Source organism: Phyllobates terribilis, unplaced genomic scaffold, assembly GCF_046119375.1.
Source record: "Phyllobates terribilis strain yellow unplaced genomic scaffold, ASM4611937v1 Scaffold_3__8_contigs__length_932513732, whole genome shotgun sequence".
NCBI lineage: Eukaryota > Metazoa > Chordata > Amphibia > Anura > Dendrobatidae > Phyllobates > Phyllobates terribilis.
The window spans coordinates 316,879,099-316,904,342 of NW_027362763.1; the positions used below are offsets into that span (position 1 = coordinate 316,879,099).

Consider the following 25,244-nt stretch of genomic DNA (forward strand, 5'->3'; position numbering starts at 1 on the left):
CCTGGAGGCTGTATTTCCAGGCCTGTGTGAACCCGCTCCTGTATCTTGCTGCTGTGTCTGTTCTTGTCTGAATACTCTCCTAGCCTGTTTTGTTTTTCTCTATGTCCGTACTTTCCCTTTTTCTGCAGAGTCCGAACTCGTACCTAACTCCTGCTCGTTGTCACTGTACTTCCGTTTGTGGTCCACTCGCTACTTCTCTGCAAGTACCCTGTGGGTATCTGGTTCTGCCTTTCCCTTCTAGTCTGTTCCGTGTGTACAGAGCCCTGTCCCCACCACGTCTGCGGTTTTCGCTTTGCTCAGCTCTGTCCACCGCGTCTGCGGTTTTCGCTTTGCTCAGCTCTGTCCACCGCGTCTGCGGTTTTCGCTTTGCTCAGCTCTGTCCACCGCGTCTGCGGTTTTCGCTTTGCTCAGCTGTCCACCGCGTCTGCGGTTTTCGCTTTGCTCAGCTCTGTCCACCGCGTCTGCGGTTTTCGCTTTGCTCAGCTCTGTCCACCGCGTCTGCGGTTTTCGCTTTGCTCAGCTCTGTCCACCGTGTCTGCGGTTTTCGCTTTGCTCAGATCTGTCCACCGCGTCTGAGGTTTTCGCTTTGCTCAGCTCTGTCCACCGTGTCTGCGGTTTTCGCTTTGCTCAGCTCTGTCCACTGCGTCTGAGGTTTTCGCTTTGCTCTGCCCTGTCCACCGTGTCTGCGGTTTCGAATTTGTCTCCCAGTCTGTACTGGACCCTACCCAGCCTGCGCTCTAGTCTGCCTGTTCCTGTATTCCCCGGTGTGGGTCAACAGCCGTGTCCGGAGTCTGACCTGGAGTAGACCCTGGTTCCTCTGCTCGGTTCCTCCCTGGTGCACTGGTGTCGTATGCCGTCGTGCGACCTTGGTCGGATCGGGCAGATACTTAGTTACGCCCCTCCAGGCACTCTCCGGTTCATTGCACAGTGGAATCACTACATAAACACGCACACGCCAGTCAGTCCGGGCGTGTGCATTACAGCATGCTCAGGCCATGGTTCCCGTTGAGCCCCACGGCCTTCGCTCTCTGAGACGTTTTCCAGCGAATACGTGCATTAAAAATAAATAAAAAAATTTTTTTTTCCTTAGCTGAGTTCCAGGGGAATTACGCACCCGTCCATGGATCTTTCTGCACTCGTTCCTGCGGATCCGCCACGTTACTATGGGGATCCAAGACAGAGTCGTGTATTTGTGGAGCAATGCATGCTACACTTCAAGTTCTACCCTCTATGTTTTCCCACAGATCGGGCTAAGGTGGGATTCATGATGTCTTACCTAGCGGGTGATGCCTTGAATTGGATCACCCCCCTATGGGACGCACAGGATCCTATCGTCCTGGACATAATGGCCTTCCTGGTGGCCTTTCTAATGGTCTTCGATGATCCTAACCCGGAGGCTCCTGTTGAAGCTTCACTTCCCAATATCCCGGAGCAGCCCCGATGGGTAAAGTGTGTGGGTAGCGCAATAGTCCTCCAGCCCAATGAGACTACTGCCCACCCAGAATCCTCACAGGGTGACTACACTCTCCGGAATACTTCTCCCAACCTCAAGAGGCAGTCCAGATGTGCTAGACGTAGAGGCAAGCCGTCACGCCAGGGTCTGTCCTCCCTGAGACCTCCTGACCCTAACATTGAAGTCCCTACTGAAGCTTCATCTCCCTGTATCCCGGAGAAGCCCCAACGGGTAATGTGCGTGGGTAGTGCACCAGTTCTCCTGCCCAAAGAGACTGCTGCCCACCCAGAATCCACACCGGAGGACCCCCTGTTGCCTCCTGAATCCCCCGGGATACCACTTGATGACTATTGGAGAGAGACTTCCCTATACTCTGCACCTGTTACCTCGCCCGCTTCGTCCAGTGACTCCGACCTAGTGTTCTCCGAAGCAGAGGTTACCCCCGAGTCTCTACACCCCTCCGATCAGGCGGAGGATCTCCAGTTGTCTCTTGAACCCTTCGGGGTGCTACCTGGTAGCGAATGGACAGAGACTTTCCTATACCCGGTACCTGATACCTCGGCTGCTTCATCCAGTGAGTCCGACCTAGTGTACTCCGAAGCAGAGGTTACCCATGAGTCTCTTCACCCCTCCGACCTGGCGGAGGACCTCCAGTTGTCTCCTGAGCCCTTCGGGGTGCTACCTGGTAGTGAAAGGACAGAGACTCTCCTATACTCTGTACCGGATACCTTGCTCGCTTCATCCAGTGAGTCCGACCTAGTGTTCTCCGAAGCAGAGGTTACCCCCGAGTCTCTACACCCCTCCGACCAGGCGGAGTACCTCCAGTTGTCTCCAGAACCCTTCGGGGTGCCACCTGGTGGTGAATGGACAGAGACTTTCCTATATTCTGTATCTGATACCTCGCCCGCTTCATTCAGTGAGTCCGACCTACTGTACTCTGAAGCAGAGGTTACCCCCGAGTCTCTACACCCCTCCGACCAGGCGGAGGACCTCCAGTTGTCTCCTGATCCCTTCGGGGTGCTACCTGATAGCGAATGGACAGAGACTCTCCTATACTCGGTACCTGATACCTCGCCCGCTTCTTCCAGTGAGTCCGACCTAGTGTACTCCGAAGCAGAGGTTACCCCCGAGTCTCTGCACTCTTCCGACCCGGCGGAGGACCCCCAGTTGTTTCCTGAATCCTCCGGGGTACCACCTGATAACAAAGAGACTGACTTTTCTACACCTTGTACCTGATACCTCGCCAATTTCATCCTGTGAGCTTGACAAGATGTACCCCGAAGCAGAGGTTACCCTTGAGTCTCTGCACCCCTCCAACCCGTCGGAGGGCTTTCAGTTGTCTCCTGAACCCTCTGGGGTGCTACCTGATAATAAGTGGAGAGAGACTTCCTTGTGTGCTATTCCTGGTACTCCACCCGTTTCGTCTGTTGCTGAGGATGGCTGGATAGGAGGTAGCATCCTAGCTAACCAGAGGAGACCAGTTTTTCCGGTGGACAGTGGAAATGATCTCCTTGAAGTAAAGGATTGGCCCTCGAATTCCCTGTGGAACATTCTGGCAGGCCTGAAGAAGAGGGGGCGTAAGGGGGGGGGTACTGTAACATACCTGGCGGCGTCCTTGCATAGTGGTCCATCTCCCACTGTGCAAGAGCGCGCACTTGATCTCCAGTCCAGTTTGCTAGCCTGACTTCCCTCCATGCTGTCTGTTTGCCTCTGTGTCTGCTGCTTAAGGGCGGCGCCCGATCACTTCCTGCTTTTTGTACCTGCTGCAGACACACCCCTTGTGCGTCCTCAGCCTATTGCTGTCTGCCATCTGGTATTTAACCCAGCTGCTCCAATGAATCCCTGCCTGAGCATTGTGTTCAGTCAGTTGGCCTTTGGTCACTGATATGCCAGGTCCCGTTTATGTTTCCTGCCTTCGGTATCAGTTCCCGTGTCTGAACTGTGTCCTGTCTGTATTGTCTTCTGGCCTGTTGTCTTCTGCCTATCCTGGAGGCTGTATTTCCAGGCCTGTGTGAACCCGCTCCTGTATCTTGCTGCTGTGTCTGTTCTTGTCTGAATACTCTCCTAGCCTGTTTTGTTTTTCTCTATGTCCGTACTTTCCCTTTTTCTGCAGAGTCTGAACTCGTACCTAACTCCTGCTCGTTGTCACTGTACTTCCGTTTGTGGTCCACTCGCTACTTCTCTGCAAGTACCCTGTGGGTATCTGGTTCTGCCTTTCCCTTCTAGTCTGTTCCGTGTGTACAGAGCCCTGTCCCCACCGCGTCTGCCGTTTTCGCTTTGCTCAGCTCTGTCCACCGCGTCTGCCGTTTTCGCTTTGCTCAGCTCTGTCCACCGCGTCTGCTGTTTTCGCTTTGCTCAGCTCTGTCCACCGCGTCTGCCGTTTTCGCTTTGCTCAGCTCTGTCCACCGCGTCTGCCATTTTCGCTTTGCTCAGCTCTGTCCACCGCGTCTGCCGTTTTCGCTTTGCTCAGCTCTGTCCACCGCGTCTGCCGTTTTCGCTTTGCTCAGCTCTGTCCACCGCGTCTGCCGTTTTCGCTTTGCTCAGCTCTGTCCACCGCGTCTGCCGTTTTCGCTTTGCTCAGCTCTGTCCACCCCGTCTGCCGTTTTCGCTTTGCTCAGCTCTGTCCACCCCGTCTGCCGTTTTCGCTTTGCTCAGCTCTGTCCACCGCGTCTGCCGTTTTCGCTTTGCTCAGCTCTGTCCACCGCGTCTGCCGTTTTCGCTTTGCTCAGCTCTGTCCACCGCGTCTGCCGTTTTCGCTTTGCTCAGCTCTGTCCACCGCATCTGCGGTTTTCGCTTTGCTCTGCCCTGTCCACCGTGTCTGCGGTTTCGAATTTGTCTCCCAGTCTGTACTGGACCCTACCCAGCCTGCGCTCTAGTCTGCCTGTTCCTGTATTCCCCGGTGTGGGTCAACAGCCGTGTCCGGAGTCTGACCTGGAGTAGACCCTGGTTCCTCTGCTCGGTTCCTCCCTGGTGCACTGGCGTCGTATGCCGTCGTGCGACCTTGGTCGGATTGGGCAGATACTTAGTTACGCCCCTCCAGGCACTCTCCGGTTCATTGCACAGTGGAATCACTACATAAACACGCACACGCCAGTCAGTCCGGGCGTGTGCATTACACAGAGGAACAATTACAATGTTCTGGAATGGCCATCCCAGTCCCCAGACCTGAATATCATTGAACATCTGTGGGATCATTTGAAGAGGGCTGTCCATGCTCGGCGACCATCAAACTTAACTGAACTGAACTGGAATTGTTTTGTAAAGAAGAATGGTCAAAAATACCTTCATCCAGGATCCAGGAACTCATTAAAAGCTACAGGAAGCGACTAGAGGCTGTTATTTTTGCAAAAGGAGGATCTACTTAATATTAATGTCACTTTTCTGGTGAGGTGCCCATACTTATGCACCTGTCAAATTTTGTTTGAATGCAGATTGCACATTTTCTGTTAGTACAATAAACCTGATTTGAAGGCAGAAACATTACTGTGTCCAACAGTTATTACATATATCAAACTGAAATAGCTGTTGCAAAAACACCAATTTTTATAAAACATTAAGCTTAAGATTAATAGGGGTGCCCAAACCTTTTCATATAACTGTATAAGGCGGTGCAGAACTGTGGAGAGCTTTGTGGGTGAGAGTGATGAGTTTATATTGGACCCTGTAGTGGATGGGCAACCAGTGTAAGGACTGGCACAAGATGGAGGCATCGGTGAAGTGGTTGGACAGAAACACGACCCTGGCTGCCGCATTCAGGACGGATTGGAGAGGAGAAAGTTTGGTAAGAGGGAGACCAATCAGAAGAGAGTTGCAGTATTCCTGACTAGAGTGAATAAGAGCAACAGTAAGAGTTTTAGCAGTTTCAAAGGTGAGAAAAGGTCGGATTCAGGAGATGTTTTTAAGATGCAGGTGACAGGAGAAAGTGAGCGATCGGATATAGGGAGTAAAGGAAAGGTTAGTGTCGAATATGACCCCAAGGCAGCGGGCATGCTGCTTGGGAGTTATGGTTGCACCCTCCAAGGTAATTTTGATGTTAGGTACAGTTGGGTTAGTAGAGGGGAGAAACACAAGAAGTTCAGTTTTAAAGAGATTCAGTTTAAGATAAAGGGAGGACATGATGTTAGAGACAGCAGACAGACAATCCTTGGTGTTTTGTATTAGGGTAGGGGTGATGTCAGGTGAAGAGGTGTATAGTTGGGTGTCGTCAGCATAGAGATGATACTGGAACCCAAATCTGCTGATTGTTTGTCCAATAGGGGCAGTGTATAGAGAGGAGGGAGCCTAGGACTGAGCCCTGCGGAACTCCGATAGTAAGGGGACGAGGAGAGGAAGAGGAGTCGGCAAATGAAACAGTGAAGGAGCGGTCAGAGAGGTAGGACGAGAACCAGGAGAGAAGGGTTTCCTTGAGGCCTAAAGAACGGAGCATAGTGAGGAGGAGCTGGTGATCCACAGTGTCAAATTCGGCGGAGAGATCCAGGAGAATCAGCAGGGAGCAGTGACCTTTGGATTTGGCTGTTAGAAGATCATTAGAGACTTTAGTGAGGGCAGTTTCAGTGGAGTGTAAGGAGCGGAAACCAGATTGTAGAGGGTTGAGGAGAGAATTATCTAAGAGATAGCGGATTAGATGGGAGTGGACCAAGCGTTCCAGGAGTTTAGAGATGAAAGGAAGGTTAGAGACAGGTCTGTAGTTAGCAGTGCAGTTTCGGTCCAGGGATGGCTTTTTAAGTAAAGGGGTTATGAGGAGGGAAAGCTACCTGAAGAAAGAGAGAGGTTAAATATTTAGTCAGGTGAGTGGTGACCACTGGTGAGAGAGACTGCAGGAGATGTGAAGGAATGGGGTCACTGTTGCAGGTTGTAGGTCGAGAAGAAATGAGGAGCTGGGTAACTTCTTCTTCTGTTACAGGCTCAAATATGGCTAGTGAGCTTGAAGTGCGGCATGGAAGGGGATCTAGGCACTGAGGAGATTGGGCTGAGATGTCCTGATGGATGTGGTTGATTTTTTCTAGGAAATAAGTGGCCAGATCCTCCCCGCTGAGGTTGGTGGTGGGGGTCTGTGCTTTAGGGCTCAGGAGGGAGTTTAAGGTTTCAAAAAGTCGTTTTGGATTGTTGGACAGTGAAGTGATAAGGGTGGTGAAGTAGGATTGTTTGGCCAGATGAAGGGCAGAGTTATAGGTTTTGAGCATGAATTTATAGTGGATGAAGTCCTCTACTAAAAGAGATTTTCTCCACTGCCGCTCAGCACACCTTGAGCAACGCTGAAGAAAGCGTGTTTGCATTGTGTGCCAGGGCTGCCGTTGTCTGTGTCGGGTCTTTCTGCGTGTAGAAGGTGCTGCTTCATCTAGGGCACTCTTCAGTGTATTATTGTAGTGTGACAATGCTAAGTCTGAACAGGAGAGGGAGGAGATGGGGGCTAACGATGTGTGGAGATTGTCCATAAGCTGCTGGGTATTAATGGTATGTGTATTCCTATAAGTGTGGTAGGTGGGGGTGTCCCGGGTGAGGAGACGGTTCTTCACAGAGAAGGAAAGAAAGTTGTGGTCCGAGAGCGGGAGAGGGGAGTTAGTAAAGTCATGCAGCGAGCAGACACGGGAGAAAACCAGGTCCAGAGTATTCCCATCTTCATCTGACAATATATGTCAGATTATGAAAAATATATACATCCACAATACTGTTCAAATATGATGTCCACATGATAACAGAGCTAAATAGCTAACTCTGTCAGAATAAATAAATAATAAAGACCTACCCGACTGCACAGGCAGAAAAAAAAGGGGGTAGAAGAAGGACAGTGTCCAATAGGAAATATATTCTGAAAGGACCAAAGATACAGTTAAGTGCGTTCATAGCCAAGAGTGTCACAAAAAGAATAGGCAAGAACCACAAAAAACATAACCCAAGCCAGACATGTCACTGCACAGAATGGCATTAGTGAACACGGTATCCACCGCTTGTTCCAGTGTGCGCTGATGCATTACGAATAAACCGGAAATAAAGAAGAAGGCGGCGGAACTAATCTAAATCGTTAAACCAATGGAAAAGCGTTATCCCCGCTGTCGCCGGATATGACGTCAGTAGATGCTATGTAGATATCCATGCCGATAGAAGTGCATTGCGAGTGCCTGTATCTGGAGCGTGCAGAATATTTTCTACATGATATGATAGTGTGCACCCGCTATCATAGGTGGCCACAGGATTATGCCATATGTATGGTGCTTTTGATGATCCCCTGATGAACCCCAGTATTTGGGGGGAAACGCGTCCGGATTTTGAAAGAATCAATCTTGGGATTGAAATATCTACTAAAGATAAGTGTATTTGATGCCTATCCTGGCTGTTAATATCTCAATTTACAGTTTATTTTGTTTTTTTGCATGTGGTTATCTTATTGCTGTTTGTTTTCCTAGGTTGGATCTAAGATCGTTGATATTAATTCATCTTGAGATATCACACTATCTGAACAGCACTTTATCATACTGGATGGATAACAATACTGCAGTTTGAATGATTGGCTGTTTCTCCTGTTTTTCTCTATCCACGTACAGTGATTGACTTTTTAGATGAATTAACAAGTAAAGCTTTTCTGAAAAAATAGGAGACTTTTTGTGATATCATATAATCTGAAATATACCAACCGAGTTGGACAATATGGATGATCTATATATGAATGTATATGGTCTTTTTTGAGAAGTGTTTTTGTCCCCCACTTATATATAATAAAAAAAAATTTGGGACTATAAACAATATTTTCTACATGCAATTTGAATATTTATATAATTGTGCATACACCCAGGACTCTAATACTACCTGTGCTGCACTTTATGTTAGGTGTGCATTAGGGTCCCAATGGGACTGCCGCTGAGGAGAAATCGCAAAATTAGGTTGCCAACCTCCGCTGGCAGTCAGGGAATTCATTAGAGAATTCTAGGGTGAATTAGTCCCTACATATTGTATTATACTGATTTTTGTTCACTCCTTTTGGAGTTCCTTTTTTATTTTTTGCATTCTGTTTATTTTGACTATGGTAATGTGAAGATTGGTGTATACACTCACTAACATGAACTTGTGAGTTTAGTGGTTTTAACTTGATTAATAAAAGTTATATTTTAGGGGTCCATTTTTTCTTTAGGTTTTTGTGTAAATTTGGGCCCTATCCTTAATTTAATGTTTTGGTTTGTTAGTGGGAGGTCACAGCCCACACTCGGGACTAGCGGCAGGTCGCGGCCCGCACAGGGGACCTGGCTGGCGGCAGGTCGCGGCCCGCACTGGGGACCTGGCTGGCGGCAGGTCGCGGCCCGCACTGGGGACCTGGCTGGCGGCAGGTCGCGGCCCGCACTGGTGACCTGGCTGGCGGCAGGTCGCGACCCGCACTGGGGACCTGGCTGGCGGCAGGTCGCGACCCGCACTGGGGACCTGGCTGGCGGCAGGTCGCGGCCCGCACTGGGGACCTGGCTGGCGGCAGGCCGCGGCCCGCACGCGGGACCTGGCTGGCGGCAGGCCGCGGCCCGCACGCTGGACCTGACTGGCGGCAGGCCGCGGCCCGCACGCGGGACCTGACTGGCGGCAGGCGGCGGCCCGCACTCGGGACCTGACTGGCGGCAGGCGGCGGCCCGCACTCGGGACCTGACTGGCGGCAGGCGGCGGCCCGCACTCGGGACCTGTCTGGCGGCAGGCGGCGGCCCGCACTCGGGACCTGACTGGCGGCAGGCGGCGGCCCGCACTCGGGACCTGACTGGCGGCAGGCGGCGGCCCGCACTCGGGACCTGACTGGCGGCAGGCGGCGGCCCGCACTCGGGACCTGACTGGCGGCAGGCGGCGGCCCGCACTCGGGACCTGACTGGCGGCAGGCGGCGGCCCGCACTCGGGACCTGACTGGCGGCAGGCGGCGGCCCGCACTCGGGACCTGACTGGCGGCAGGCGGCGGCCCGCACTCGGGACCTGACTGGCGGCAGGCCGCGGCCCGCACTCGGGACCTGACTGGCGGCAGGCCGCGGCCCGCACTCGGGACCTGACTGGCGGCAGGCCGCGGCCCGCACTCGGGACATTACTAGCAGGAGGTCGCTGCCCGCACTCGGGACATTACTAGCAGGAGGTCGCTGCCCGCACTCGGGACATTACTAGCAGGAGGTCGCTGCCCGCACCCGGGACATTACTAGCAGGAGGTCGCTGCCCGCACCGGGGACATTACTAGCAGGAGGTCGCTGCCCGCACCGGGGACATTACTAGCAGGAGGTCGCTGCCCGCACCGGGGACATTACTAGCAGGAGGTCGCTGCCCGCACCGGGGACATTACTAGCAGGAGGTCGCTGCCCGCACCGGGGACATTACTAGCAGGAGGTCGCTGCCCGCACCGGGGACATTACTAGCAGGAGGTCGCTGCCCGCACCGGGGACATTACTAGCAGGAGGTCGCTGCCCGCACCGGGGACATTACTAGCAGGAGGTCGCTGCCCGCACCCGGGACATTATTAGCAGGAGGTCGCTGCCCGCACCGGGGACATTACTAGCAGGAGGTCGCTGCCCGCACCGGGGACATTACTAGCAGGAGGTCGCTGCCCGCACTCGGGACATTACTAGCAGGAGGTCGCTGCTCGCACTCGGGACATTACTAGCAGGAGGTCGCTGCCCGCACTCGGGACATTACTAGCAGGAGGTCGCTGCCCGCACTCGGGACATTACTAGCAGGAGGTCGCTGCCCGCACTCGGGACATTACTAGCAGGAGGTCGCTGCCCGCACTCGGGACATTACTAGCAGGAGGTCGCTGCCCGCACTCGGGACATTACTAGCAGGAGGTCGCTGCCCGCACTCGGGAGGTCACTGCCCGCACTGGGGATATTACTAGCAGGAGGTCACAGCCCGCACTGGGGATATTACTAGCAGGAGGTCACAATCCGCACTGGGGATATTACTAGCAGGAGGTCACAGCCCGCACTGGGGATATTACTAGCAGGAGGTCACAGCCCGCACTGGGGATATTACTAGCAGGAGGTCACAGCCCGCACTGGGGATATTACTAGCGGGAGGTCACTGCCCGCACTCGGGACATTACTAGCAGGAGGTCACTGCCCGCACTCGGGACATTACTAGCAGGAGGTCACTGCCCGCACTGGGGACATTACTAGCAGGAGGTCACTGCCCGCACTGGGGACATTACTAGCAGGAGGTCACAGCCCGCACTGGGGACATTACTAGCAGGAGGTCACAGCCCGCTCTGGGGACATTACTAGCAGGAGGTCACTGCCCGCACTGGGAACATTACTAGCAGGAGGTCACAGCCCGCACTGGGGACATTACTAGCAGGAGGTCACAGCCCGCATTGGGGACATTACTAGCAGGAGGTCACTGCCCGCACTCGGGACATTACTAGCAGGAGGTCACAGCCCGCACTGGGGATATTACTAGCAGGAGGTCACAGCCCGCACTGGGGATATTACTAGCAGGAGGTCACTGCCCGCACTCGGGACATTACTAGCAGGAGGTCACAGCCCGCACTGGGGACATTACTAGCAGGAGGTCACTGCCCGCACTGGGGACATTACTAGCAGGAGGTCACAGCCCGCACTGGGGACATTACTAGCAGGAGGTCACAGCCCGCACTGGGGACATTACTAGCAGGAGGTCACTGCCCGCACTGGGGACATTACTAGCAGGAGGTCACAGCCCGCACTGGGGACATTACTAGCAGGAGGTCACAGCCCGCACTGGGGACATTACTAGCAGGAGGTCACAGCCCGCACTGGGGACATTACTAGCAGGAGGTCACTGCCCGCACTCGGGACATTACTAGCAGGAGGTCACAGCCCGCACTGGGGATATTACTAGCAGGAGGTCACTGCTCGCACTCGGGACATTACTAGCAGGAGGTCACAGCCCGCACTGGGGACATTACTAGCAGGAGGTCACTGCCCGCACCGGGGACATTACTAGCAGGAGGTCACAGCCCGCACCGGGGACATTACTAGCAGGAGGTCGCAGCCCGCACCGGGGCGGGGACATTACTAGCAGGAGGTCGCAGCCCGCACCGGGGACATTACTAGCAGGAGGTCGCAGCCCGCACTCGGGACATTACTAGCAGGAGGTCACAGCCCGCACTGGGGACATTACTAGCAGGAGGTCACTGCCCGCACTGGGGACATTACTAGCAGGAGGTCACAGCCCGCACTGGGGACATTACTAGCAGGTGGTCACAGCCCGCACTGGGGACATTACTAGCAGGAGGTCACTGCCCGCACTGGGGACATTACTAGCAGGAGGTCACAGCCCGCACTGGGGATATTACTAGCAGGAGGTCACAGCCCGCACTGGGGATATTACTAGCAGGAGGTCACTGCCCGCACTCGGGACATACTAGCAGGAGGTCACAGCCCGCACTGGTGACATTACTAGCAGGAGGTCGCAGCCCGCACTGGGGACATTACTAGCAGGAGGTCACAGCCCGCACCGGGGACATTACTAGCAGGAGGTCACAGCCCGCAGTGGGGATATTACTAGCAGGAGGTCACTGCCCGCACTGGGGATATTACTAGCAGGAGGTCACTGCCCGCACTGGGGATATTACTAGCAGGAGGTCACTGCCCGCACTGGGGACATTACTAGCAGGAGGTCACTGCCCGCACTGGGGATATTACTAGCAGGAGGTCACAGCCCGCACTGGGGATATTACTAGCAGGAGGTCACAGCCCGCACTGGGGACATTACTAGCAGGAGGTCACAGCCCGCACTGGGGATATTACTAGCAGGAGGTCACTGCCCGCACTGGGGATATTACTAGCAGGAGGTCACTGCCCGCACTGGGGATATTACTAGCAGGAGGTCACTGCCCGCACTGGGGACATTACTAGCAGGAGGTCACTGCCCGCACTGGGGATATTACTAGCAGGAGGTCACAGCCCGCACTGGGGATATTACTAGCAGGAGGTCACTGCCCGCACTGGGGATATTACTAGCAAGAGGTCACTGCCCGCACTGGGGATATTACTAGCAGGAGGTCACTGCCCGCACTGGGGATATTACTAGCAGGAGGTCACTGCCCGCACTCGGGACATTACTAGCAGGAGGTCGCAGCCCGCACCGGGGACATTACTAGCAGGAGGTCGCAGCCCGCACCGGGGACATTACTAGCAGGAGGTCACAGCCCGCACCGGGGACATTACTAGCAGGAGGTCGCAGCCCGCACTGGGGACATTACTAGCAGGAGGTCGTAGCCCGCACCGGGGACATTACTAGCAGGAGGTCACAGCCCGCACTGGGGATATTACTAGCAGGAGGTCACTGCCCGCACTCGGGACATTACTAGCAGGAGGTCACAGCCCGCACTGGGGACATTACTAGCAGGAGGTCACTGCCCGCACTGGGGATATTACTAGCAGGAGGTCACAGCCCGCACTGGGGACATTACTAGCAGGAGGTCACAGCCCGCACTGGGGACATTACTAGCAGGAGGTCACAGCCCGCACTGGGGATATTACTAGCAGGAGGTCACTGCCCGCACTGGGGATATTACTAGCAGGAGGTCACTGCCCGCACTCGGGACATTACTAGCAGGAGGTCACAGCCCGCACTGGGGATATTACTAGCAGGAGGTCACTGCCCGCACTGGGGACATTACTAGCAGGAGGTCACAGCCCGCACTGGGGATATTACTAGCAGGAGGTCACAGCCCGCACTGGGGATATTACTAGCAGGAGGTCACAGCCCGCACTGGGGATATTACTAGCAGGAGGTCACAGCCCGCACTGGGGACATTACTAGCAGGAGGTCACTGCCCGCACTGGGGATATTACTAGCAGGAGGTCACTGCCCGCACTCGGGACATTACTAGCAGGAGGTCACAGCCCGCACTGGGGATATTACTAGCAGGAGGTCACTGCCCGCACTGGGGACATTACTAGCAGGAGGTCACAGCCCGCACTGGGGATATTACTAGCAGGAGGTCACAGCCCGCACTGGGGATATTACTAGCAGGAGGTCACAGCCCGCACTGGGGATATTACTAGCAGGAGGTCACAGCCCGCACTGGGGACATTACTAGCAGGAGGTCACTGCCCGCACTGGGGATATTACTAGCAGGAGGTCACAGCCCGCACTGGGGACATTACTAGCAGGAGGTCACTGCCCGCACTGGGGATATTACTAGCAGGTCACAGCCCGCACTGGGGACATTACTAGCAGGAGGTCACTGCCCGCACTGGGGATATTACTAGCAGGAGGTCACAGCCCGCACTGGGGACATTACTAGCAGGAGGTCACTGCCCGCACTGGGGATATTACTAGCAGGAGGTCACAGCCCGCACTGGGGATATTACTAGCAGGAGGTCACAGCCCGCACTGGGGACATTACTAGCAGGAGGTCACTGCCCGCACTGGGGACATTACTAGCAGGAGGTCACAGCCCGCACTGGGGATATTACTAGCAGGTCACAGCCCGCACTGGGGACATTACTAGCAGGAGGTCACAGCCCGCACTGGGGATATTACTAGCAGGTCACAGCCCGCACTGGGGACATTACTAGCAGGAGGTCACAGCCCGCACTGGGGATATTACTAGCAGGTCACAGCCCGCACTGGGGACATTACTAGCAGGAGGTCACAGCCCGCACTGGGGATATTACTAGCAGGAGGTCACAGCCCGCATTTAGTACTTTCTCCCCTCGTTACATTCCCAGCTACAACAATGGTCTAATCCGGGCTGCACCTCGCCCTGCGCCTTCCCAGGCCTCCAGGGTGACTCATCCCTCTTCCCTGCTGTGCTCGGTCACCAGACGCGCCCCCTGCTGCACTGAGGCTGCCGCCTGTTTGCTGGAGCGGATGTCACTCACCGTGCGGGGGCGGGACCAGCGCTGGCTGTACGGGGAGCTGCAGTGAGGACAGTGGGGATTGGGGACGTGCGCAGTAGCGCCACATAGCGGCCTCCGGTAACGCTTCCTTTCCGGCTCTGCACCCTGGTCGCGGCCCCGGAGCCTGTCCCTACCTCACGCAGCCCAGAGAGCTTCAGGCCGGGAACATGAAGGTGACGGTGGATTTCGAGGAGTGCCTGAAGGACTCGCCCCGGTTTAGGTAACGTGGGACTTCTGTGCTGTGTGTGTGACTGGGGACAGAACTCTGCAAGTGGAAGAAAGTACCCTGGACGGAGCGGCGACCCTGTACAGTAGCCCCGAAGTGCAGGCTGCGACTTGTGGTACTACAGCTGGCATAGGTCGCTGGAGTGAGTGGAGTTGTGTGTGCTTGTACCAGGACTGTGCTATGGGGAAGTGTCCTGCTGGGCTGGAGGCCGTGTGCGGTTAGCTGGGGGCTAGCAGCAGGGTACAGGAAGCAGGCAGCAGGGAACGAGGGGCTGGGGCAGGGTACAGAGAGCTGGCAGCAGGGTACAGAGAGCTGGCAGCAGGGTATGAGGGACAAGGTACAGGGAGCTGGCAGCCGGGTATGGAGGGGCTAGCGCAGGGTACAGAGAGCAGGCAGCAGGGTAAGGGGGGCGAGCGCAGGGTACAGAGAGCAGGCAGCAGGGTAAGGGGAGCAGGCAGCAGGGTAAGGGGGGCTAGCGCAGGGTACAGGGAGCAGGCAGCAGGGAACGAGGGGCTGGGGCAGGGTACAGAGAGCAGGCAGCAGGGTAAGGGGTGCGAGCGCAGGGTACAGAGAGCAGGCAGCAGGGTAAGGGGGGCGAGCGCAGGGTACAGAGAGCAGGCAGCAGGGTAAGGGGGGCAAGCGCAGGGTACAGAGAGCAGGCAGCAGGGTAAGGGGGGCGAGCGCAGGGTACAGAGAGCAGGCAGCAGGGTAAGGGGGGTTAGCGCAGGGTACAGGGAGCAGGCAGCAGGGAACGAGGGGCTGGGGCAGGGTACAGAGAGCAGGCAGCAGGGTAAGGGGTGCGAGCGCAGGGTACAGAGAGCAGGCAGCAGGGTAAGGGGGGCGAGCGCAGGGTACAGAGAGCAGGCAGCAGGGTAAGGGGGGCTAGCGCAGGGTACAGAGAGCAGGCAGCAGGGTAAGGGGGGCGAGCGCAGGGTACAGGGAGCAGGCAGCAGGGTAAGGGGGGTGAGCGCAGGGTACAGGGAGCAGGCAGCAGGGAACGAGGTGCTGGGGCAGGGTACAGAGAGCAGGCAGCAGGGTAAGGGGGGCGAGCGCAGGGTACAGAGAGCAGGCAGCAGGGTAAGGGGGGTGAGCGCAGGGTACAGAGAGCAGGCAGCAGGGTAAGGGGGCCGAGCGTAGGGTACAGAGAGCAGGCAGCAGGGTAAGGGGGCGAGCGCAGGGTACAGAGAGCAGGCAGCAGGGTAAGGGGGGCGAGCGCAGGGTACAGGGAGCAGGCAGCAGGGAACGAGGTGCTGGGGCAGGGTACAGAGAGCAGGCAGCAGGGTAAGGGGGGCGAGCGCAGGGTACAGAGAGCAGGCAGCAGGGTAAGGGGGGCGATCGCAGGGTACAGAGAGCAGGCAGCAGGGTAAGGGGGGCGAGCGCAGGGTACAGAGAGCAGGCAGCAGGGTAAGGGGGCGAGCGCAGGGTACAGAGAGCAGGCAGCAGGGTAAGGGGGGCGAGCGCAGGGTACAGAGAGCAGGCAGCAGGGTAAGGGGGGCGAGCGCAGCGTACAGGGAGCAGGCAGCAGGGTAAGGGGGGCTAGCGCAGGGTACAGGCAGCAGGGTAAGGGGGGCAAGCGCAGTGTACAGAGAGCTGGCAGCAGGGTACGAGGGACAAGGTACAGGGAGCTGGCAGACGGGTATGGAGGGGCTGGGGCAGGGTAAGGGGGGCTAGCGCAGGGTACAGAGAGCAGGCAGCAGGGTAAGGGGGGCGAGCGCAGGGTACAGAGAGCTGTCAGCAGGGTACGAGGGACAAGGTACAGGGAGCTGGCAGCCGGGTATGGAGGGGCTGGGGCAGGGTAAGGGGGGCTAGCGTAGGGTACAGAGAGCAGGCAGCAGGGTAAGGGGGGCGAGCGCAGGGTACAGAGAGCAGGCAGCAGAGTAAGGGGTGCGAGCGCAGGGTACAGAGAGCTGGCAGCAGGGTACGAGGGACAAGGTACAGGTAGCTGGCAGCCGGGTATGGAGGGGCTGGGGCAGGGTAAGGGGGGCTAGCGCAGGGTACAGAGAGCAGGCAGCAGGGTAAGGGGGGCGAGCGCAGGATACAGAGAGCTGGCAGCAGGGTACGAGGGACAAGTTACAGGGAGCTGGCAGCCGGGTATGGAGGGGCTGGGGCAGGGTAAGGGGGGCTAGCGCAGGGTACAGAGAGCAGGCAGCAGGGTAAGGGGGGCGAGCGCAGGGTACAGAGAGCTGGCAGCAGGGTACGAGGGACAAGGTACAGGGAGCTGGCAGCCGGGTATAGGGGGGCGAGCGCAGGGTACAGAGAGCTGGCAGCAGGGTATAGGGAGCTGGCAGCAGGGTACGAGGGACAAGGTACAGGGAGCTGGCATTCGGGTATGGAGGTGCTGGGGCAGGGTAAGGGGGGCGAGCGCTGGGTATAGGGATCTGGCAGCAGGGTACGAGGGGCTGGGTATGGGGGTGGCTGGGGCAAGGTACAGGCAGCTGGCGGCATTGTATGGGGCCATAACAGCGTGTTTTTACCCTATAAAGGATTCATAATTGTGGGGAAAAGGCTAGTGGTGGCCGAGCGCAGACCCTGGATGGCAGATTGTGGGGTTTGTATTCTCTTCCCTGGTGCTCGGCCACCTTATACATTGGCTATGCTTGTGTTATTGATCACTTCTCCTCTGTGTCTATGTGAGGACGGCGCAGAACCCGTCCACCGTCCTCTGTAGTCACTGACGTGGGTGACTAATTGGTAACAATAAAAAAAATCCTGGTGCCTGGAAGTTCCCCTCTGCAGCTAATCGGAGGGCGGCCTCATATCGGAATAAGCTTTGCTTTTGATCTCTGCATTTCATATTTTGTACCTGACATACTGTAGTGGGCACCATGTGTGCACCCACTTAGCTGGCGCAGCTGGTTCTTCTAGACGCAACCAGGCAAGTCTGACCGTCACCTAATGGAATAATTGTGGAATTTCTCACTCCTGCCGGTGACACCTGATACATTCAGATATTCTTCCAAAGATTATTTTCTGGTGTCGCTACTTATAAGGAACTCGTCATGTGGAAAAATGGCATCAGCTCTGCCGGCAGGATGTTACAGAGGAGCTGAGCGAGCGGGCTGGTACACGTTTGAGGGGAAAGTTTCAGTATAACTTGTATTTTATTCATTGAAATTCCAGGTGTTTGTATCCATAACGTTATGTGCCCACTATGCGTTTTTCAAGCGTTTTTGATGCGGAATTTCCGCAGCAGAAACGCTTTAAAAACGCTTGGTAATACGTGCCCCATAATCCCCAATGAAAATCTGCATGTTCTGTGCCCATGCTGCGGATTTTTCCACAGCGGATTTTCCTTGCGGAAAAATCTGCAGCGTGTCCATTATTTGTGCGTTCCTGCATGCGGATTTGAGGTCCCAATGGACTTGAAAAACCCAAGTCAAATCCGCATGTAAAAATGCGTGTAAAATCCGCAATTGTTTTTGACTGCCAAGACCATGCAGAAACGCTGCAGAAATTTTCTGCTTCATTTCTGCATCGTGGGCACATAGCCTAAGAGTCCAGTGGGCGGCCCTATCGTCGGTGATCGACAGTCTTCCCTATAGCATTTACACTGAAAGGTTATCATGGATAAACGTTCCTAAAAATGCTCAATCACAATAATCTTTCAGTGTAAACAGGCGCTGATGACCCGATAAAAGAACAAAACACTCGTTCATTAGGTGAAATGATCCTTTGTACAGGTCAAAAAATATCGTACTCACTGGTGCATCTCCTTTATCAAGTGGACTCGCACTGCTGATGAGCTATGGCCACCAATGTGCACTGAGTGATCTGCTACAGATCGCACAGTGCTCATCCTTTACTGCAGTCTGCATGTGTAAGTAGGCAATTATCCGACCACCGATCCATTAAATGTTTACCGTTCTGTGGTCACTTAGTTCTGCTGGTGTGTCCGTGTAAACAGAATCTAACTGTGCATACAGAGGTACCTGTCAATCACTGAGTAGGACCGCCTACTGGACTCTTGTATACCTAATGATATACAAGAGTCCAGTCCACGAAGGATTTGAATGGTTAAAATTAGTGTTGAGTATGTCCTATTAAGCCTTTCGCCGAGTATGCTCGGGCCGAGCTCCGAGTATTTACAGCTGCTCGGTGATATGGTTAAATCGCTCCCGTGTGCATGATTTGCAACTGTTTGACAGCTTTATTACATGTGAGGAATGTCTATTTCTTACACATTCCTCACATGTATTTAAGCTGTCAAACAGTTGTAAATCATGCACACGGGAGCGATTTAACCATATCACCGAGCAGCTGTAAATACTCGGAGCTCGGCCCGAGCATACTCGGACAGAACATACTCGCTCAACCCTAGTTAAAATACAAGTAAGGGCAGGTGCAGATGACAATGTTATTGGTCCTAGTGCGATACAACAAAACACCAGGTCGCACCCGGACCAATGTTGGTCTATGGGGCCATGCACATGTCAGTCTGATCTGTCATTCGGATTGCACTCATCCGTGGAAATCATACTGCACTCAGATGTCATCTTAGTTCAGTCCGATTTCCACAGACTGACACAATGGAGAAGATGGAAAACTGGAGAACTTTATGCTCACACTCGGATGGGAGAATCTTCGTCTGCCTGCACCTGCCCTCATACTCGATCTTTTCCTATAAACCTATATATTATTCTGCTCTGCTTCTCCTTCTCTATGCCGTGCTGCCCAAAGATGTACAATGTGATGGCATCCTGTAATGGTTGCCCTGTGACTGTGCTAAACATGCTTGTGTTCTGAGTAAGGGGAGCGGGCAGTAAGGCTGCTCTGCACATTAGATTGCTGTCAGCCTGTTGCTCCTTTACTGGACAGCCATCTCAGAGGGATGATGGGAGTAAGCCTATGCCAGACACCCGTGGTAGCTGCTTATGTCCCATGTAGTAGATTCACCTTCTTGATCCCTATTTTTTTCTGAACATCTGGAGGTCTCCATACACATTAGACAACCCTGCAGATACTGAGATCAGTTGATTCTCCCTCCATAGATGGTGGCAGAGACAAGGATCAGACACTTTGAATTTAAACCCAACCCTTTGTTCTCCTAGTAGATAAGGTGTCCAGGAGCAGCTTTCTCTGAATGTTATGTGTGTTGGAGTCCGATGAGCACTCATTTGTATGTGTATGGCCAGCTTTAGATAAACATCTTTAGACTCTTGGCACAACTTATCTGTGTTATTTGTGTTTGTCAAACAACAACATCAGCTCTGTTGCATTTTTTATACTTTTACGCATCTTTGTATTAATGCAGTGAGAAGGAAAAAAGGGAAACTCTTCAAAAATGCTTATCTAATGAAGGAAGGAAATAAGTCTGTATATATTTCAGCAGTGATCCACCCTCGACTGCGTCATGAGGGGTCTTGTGTATCCTGGGACTTCTCGCACTGAGGCTGTCCCTTAGTTATTAGTAAGGCTCAGCTGGAAGATCGGTAGTCACAGAAGTCACTATAAACCACACGGTGCCTTCTCCGGCCGCAGAAAACTCCGCTTAAGCAACGTAATTTACTCATTTTTCATGTTAATGTTGCACTGAATTCAGGAAGCAAAAAAGGACCATGTAAATTGTGTTTTTCACTTTGGCTTAATCTTGCACCCCTAAACTCAGCCACATGTGTTGCACAACATTGAGGGGCACCTCTACTAATCTTCCATGGCATCGCATTGCGACAATCACAAATGTTTCCAAATGTATTGGATTTTCTATCGTTGGTTGCGTGTGAATCCTTGGCCATACACATTTTTGTGATTGCAATTTGCCTGCGACTTGGCTGTTCTATTAGAGCAAAATCCCCAAACCAAAATAGTCTCACGGCACGTCGCCATATAGCCACAGCCTAAGGCTTCATTCACATGTGCTCTATTACAGTTTTTCGTGGATAGAACATGTACTCGTTAGAGACTATGGGGTGGTCCACAAAAAATGACTTTTTGAATGAATGTTTTTGATCCCAGTCACAGATTAAAATTACCCATATAATTCTATTGGTCCACAAAAATCACAGACCGCACTTGGATGGCATCAGTGTTCTGTCAGTGTGTTGCCCATGATTAACATTGCAGGGGATAGAAGAAGCTTTTCAATCACCAATGAAACACTAATGGAACTCAGATCCAAAACACTGATGAGTGTCCTCCACAAAGTGAATGATGGAGACAGACAAGGTTTGTATAGTGAGTCATCCACTGACCATCGGTTACACTCCCCACTTTTAGAAGAAGTGTAGGTTTTCTCCATTTTTGACCCTGCAGACGGCATTTTTCTTTTGAATTAATTCTCTGGAAGGGAAGTGGAAACCTGACATAGGAAAATCTGTGTTGCTCAGTAAAATGCGAATCTAAGGCTTGTTTGTGTTTGTGCGCTGTTTTCATGTGATGGTTTATGTGCAAAAGGAAAACTTTGAACCATAAGCCCAAAGATCTTATAATACATTTTTGTGGCTGTCTGATCTGGTCAGAACTGTATCAGGAAGTAAAACCACTCTGTAAGGTCTTCTGCTTCGCTCCACGTTTTTGTGGTCTACTTGACTTATTCGCTTGTACTGTAAAAATAATATTTAAATGGATACATTTGTACTTAGGTTTTTCCCATTATAATCTATGACAAATTGGAATCCATATGATTTACGTTTGTGCATATACCAGTTTTCTTTTGGAAGAAGAACGAAAAAACAAAATGAAAAACTGATCCATTTTTTTTATAACACTGTACTCTATGGAAGACTGATGAAAACATATTGGAATATATTAGCATCCATTATTTCATCTGTTTATCATGTTTTTTTTTTATTCCAGAAAACAAGTCTTATGACCTCCTGGCTCTCCTCCTCCTCCTTCTTCTCCATGTCATTTAAAAAAAACTGTTAGGCTATGTTTACACATTGCAGTTTTTCATTGTTTTTTTTTATGCAAATTTTCTGCTGCGTTTTACAGTACCAGCAAAGTCTATGAGATTCCAGAAATCTTGGTTTTTGTTTCATCAGTATTTTGTGCTTTGCATGTTTTTTTTTTTTTTGCAGAATAGAGTATGTCACTTCTTTCAGTGTTTTTCACCGATTGGAAGTAATGAATGGTGAAAAAACGCACCAATAATCATAGAATCATAGAATGGTAGAGTTGGAGGGGACCTCCTGGGTCATCTGGTCCAACCCCCTGCTCAAAGCAGGATTCACTAAATCATCTCAGACAGATGTCTGTCCAGCCTTTGTTTGAAGACGTCCATTGAAGGGGAACTCGCCACCTCTCGTGGCAGCCTGTTCCACTCATTAATCACCCTAACTGTCAAAAAGTTTTTTCTAATATCTAATCTGTGTCTCCTCCCATTCAGTTTCATCCCATTGCTTCTAGTCTTTCCTTGTGCAAATTAGAATAAAGATGATCCTTCTTCAATGTGACAGCCCTTGAGATATTTGTAGACAGCTATTAAGTCTCCTCTCAGTCTTCTTTTTTGCAAGCTAAACATTCCCAAATCCTGTAAAGCCCCCGTCTCACATAGCGAGATCGCTGCTGTGTCACGATTTTGGTGACGCAACAGCGGCCTCACCAGCGATGTCGCTATGTTTGTCACTTTGCAGCGATCAGGCCCCTGCTGTGAGGTCGCTGATCGCTGCAAAGTGTCCTGGACCATTTTTTTGGCGTTGCCCTCCCGCTGGTCAGCGCACATCGCTGTGCGTGACCAGCGGGAGCAGCGATCAGGCTGGTAACCATGGTAAACATCGGGTTACTAGGGGCACACGCGCACCTAGTAACCCGTTGTTTACCATGGTTACCACTCTGCTACAGTGAGCGGGAGGTTACCGCTCACTTTAGCAGGCTGGTAACCATGATAAACATCGGGTTACTAGGGGCACACGCGCACCTAGTAACCCGTTGTTTATCATGGTTACGAGCCTGCTAAAGTGAGCGGTAACCTCCCGCTCACTGTAGCAGAGTGGTAACCATGGTAAACATCGGGTTACTAGGTGCGCGTGTGCCCCTAGTAACCCGATGTTTACCATGGTTACCACCCTGCTCCTGCTTCAGCAGCAGGCTGGTAACCAGGAGCAGGACATCGTGGAAAGATTCTTTCCAAAATGTCGCTGCTCCCCTGATCGTTGGTGAGCCTGCCTGTTTGACAGTTCAGCAACGATCCCTGACAGGTCGTATCGTTGTCGGGATCGTTGCAGCGTCGCTAAGTGTGACGGGGCCTTAAACGTTCCTCATAGGGCATGGTTTGCAGACCGGTCACCATTCTGGTCGCTCTTCTCTGAACTTGCTCCAGTTTGTCGATGTCTTTTTTAAAATGTGGTGCCCAAACTGGATGCAGTATTCCAGATGAGGTCTGACCAAAGAGGAGTAAAGTCCGATAATGACTTCACGTGATCTAGACTGTATGCTTCTGTTAATACATCTCAGAATTGTATTTGCCTTTTTTGCTGCTGCATCACACTGTTGACTCATGTTCAGTCTATTAGTATACCTAAGTCTTTTTCACATGTATTGTTGCTTAGCTCTATTCCTCCCATTTTGTATATGCGTTTTTCATTTTTATTGCCCAGATGTAGTATTTTGCATTTTTCCCTGTTAAAAAACATTTTGTTAGTTACTGCCCACTGCTCCAGTTTATTTAGGTCTTTTTGAATCCTCTCTCTTCTCTAGTATTAGCTATCCCTCCTAGCTTTGTGTCATCAGCAAATTTAATCTGTTTACCCTCAATTCCTTCATCTAAATCATTGATAAAGATGTTGAACAATACAGGTCCCAGGACAGAGCCCTGTGGTGTCCCACTTGAGACATTCATCCAACTGGATGTGAAGCCATTTACGACCACTCTTTGAGTCCGATCACTAAGCCAGTTATGAATCCACCTAACAGTTGCCTTGTCCATTCCATACTTGGTCATGTTTTCAATAAGGATGTCGTGAGATACTTTGTCAAATGCTTTGCTAAAGTCAAGTTATACTATATCTACAGCATTTCCCTGATCTACCCAGTCAGTGATTCTGTCATAGAAGGAAATTAAGTTAGTCTGACATGACTTGTTAGTTACAAACCCATGCTGACTCTGGTTAATCACTTCATTCTTATCCAGGTACTTACATACATGTTGTTTAATAATTTGTTCAAAGATCTTTCCTGGTATAGAAGTCAGATTCACCGGCCTATAGTTCCCTGGGTCCACCTTCTTCCCCTTTTTGAAGATAGGAACAACATTTGCTCTTCTCCATTCTTCTGGGACTTCTGTTCTCCAAGAATTTTCAAAGATTATGAAGTGATTCTAAAATTTCTTCTACGATCTCCTTCAGTACTCTGGGGTGTAATTCATCTGGACCTGGAGACTTGATCTCATTTATGTTAGCTAAATATTCCCTCACAATCTCTCTGTTTACAGATAACTTGGATTCTTCTATTCCTCAGAATAGATCAGTTGATGTTACATTATCTTTCTGAGAGAAAACAAATGCAAAATAGGAATTAAAAAGTTCGGCCTTCTCAACATCCTTTCTTACCATTTCACCATTTTCATCCTGTAAAAATCCTATAGCATCTTTGACTTTTCTTTTACTTTTGACATACCCCCAACATACTTTTTTATTGCTTTTTACATCTCTTGCAAGCCTTAATTCATTGTCAGCTTTAGCTAACCTGATACGTGTCCTGCAGGATCTGCAAACTGCATTATAATCTTCTTTAGATATGCCTCCCTCTTTCCATTTGATAAACATTTCTTTCTTTGTTTTTAGCATGTGTTTAAGTTCTGTGTTCATCCATCCTGGTTTCCTTAAATGCTTCCCATTCTTGCTACTTTTTGGGATTGTTAACGATTGTGCTTTGAGAATCTCATTTTTAAAAATTTCCCATCCTTCCTGGATATTTTTGTCCTTAAGGACATCCAGCCATTGGATCCCTCCTATTCTCTGAGTCGCTTAAAATCAGCCTTTCTGAAATCTAACCTCGAAGTTTGAGTCTTCACATGTCTTCCTCCTCTACACTGTGTGCCGAATTATTAGGCAAATGAGTATTTTGATCACATGATACTTTTTATACATGTTGTCCTACTCCAAGCTGCATAGGCTTGAGAGCCAACTACCAATTAAGTAAATCTGGTGATGTGCATCTCTGTAATGAGGAGGGGTGTTGACTAATGACATCAACACCCTATATAAGGTGTGCTTAATTATTAGGCAACTTCCTTTCCTTTGGCAAAATGGGTCAGAAGAGAGATTTGACGGGCTCTGAAAAGTCCAAAATTGTGAGATGACTTGCAGAGGGATGCAGCAGTCTTGAAATTTCCAAACTTTTGAAGCGTGATCACCTAACAATCAAGCGTTTCATGGCAAATAGCCAACAGGGTCGCAAGAAGCGTGTTGGCCAAAAAAGGCGCAAAATAACTGCCCATGAATTGAGGAAAATCAAGTGTGAAGCTGCCAAGATGCCATTCGCCACCAGTTTTGCCATATTTCAGAGCTGCAACGTTACTGGAGTATCAAAAAGCACAAGGTGTGCGATACTCAGGGACATGGCCAAGTTAAGGAAGGCTGAAAAACGACCACCTTTGAACAAGAAACATAAGATAAAACGTCAAGAATGGGCCAAGAAATATCTTAAGACTGATTTTTCAAAAGTTTTATGGACTGATGAAATGAGAGTGACTCTTGATGGGCCAAATGGATGGGCCAGAGGCTGGATCAGTAAAGGGCAGAGAGCTCCACTCTGACTCAGACGCCAGCAAGATGGAGGTGGGGTACTGGTATGG

The 25,244-nt window shown here is 51.9% G+C and overlaps 1 protein-coding gene across 2 annotated transcripts in view; it reads left to right on the forward strand.

Moving 5' to 3' along the window:
* Positions 1 to 14,241: 14,241 nt before the first annotated feature.
* ACAP2 (ArfGAP with coiled-coil, ankyrin repeat and PH domains 2) overlaps positions 14,242 to 25,244 on the forward strand; it is a 123,545-nt gene continuing 112,542 nt past the window's right edge. Inside the window, exon 1 of one of the 2 annotated variants that reach the window (XM_073675042.1) lies at positions 14,242 to 14,506. In XM_073675042.1, the coding sequence (XP_073531143.1) occupies positions 14,454 to 14,506 (53 nt within the window). In that variant the 5' untranslated portion in view covers positions 14,242 to 14,453. The remainder of the gene's footprint in view (positions 14,507 to 25,244) is intronic. The other variant, XM_073675043.1, reaches the window with a different exon arrangement.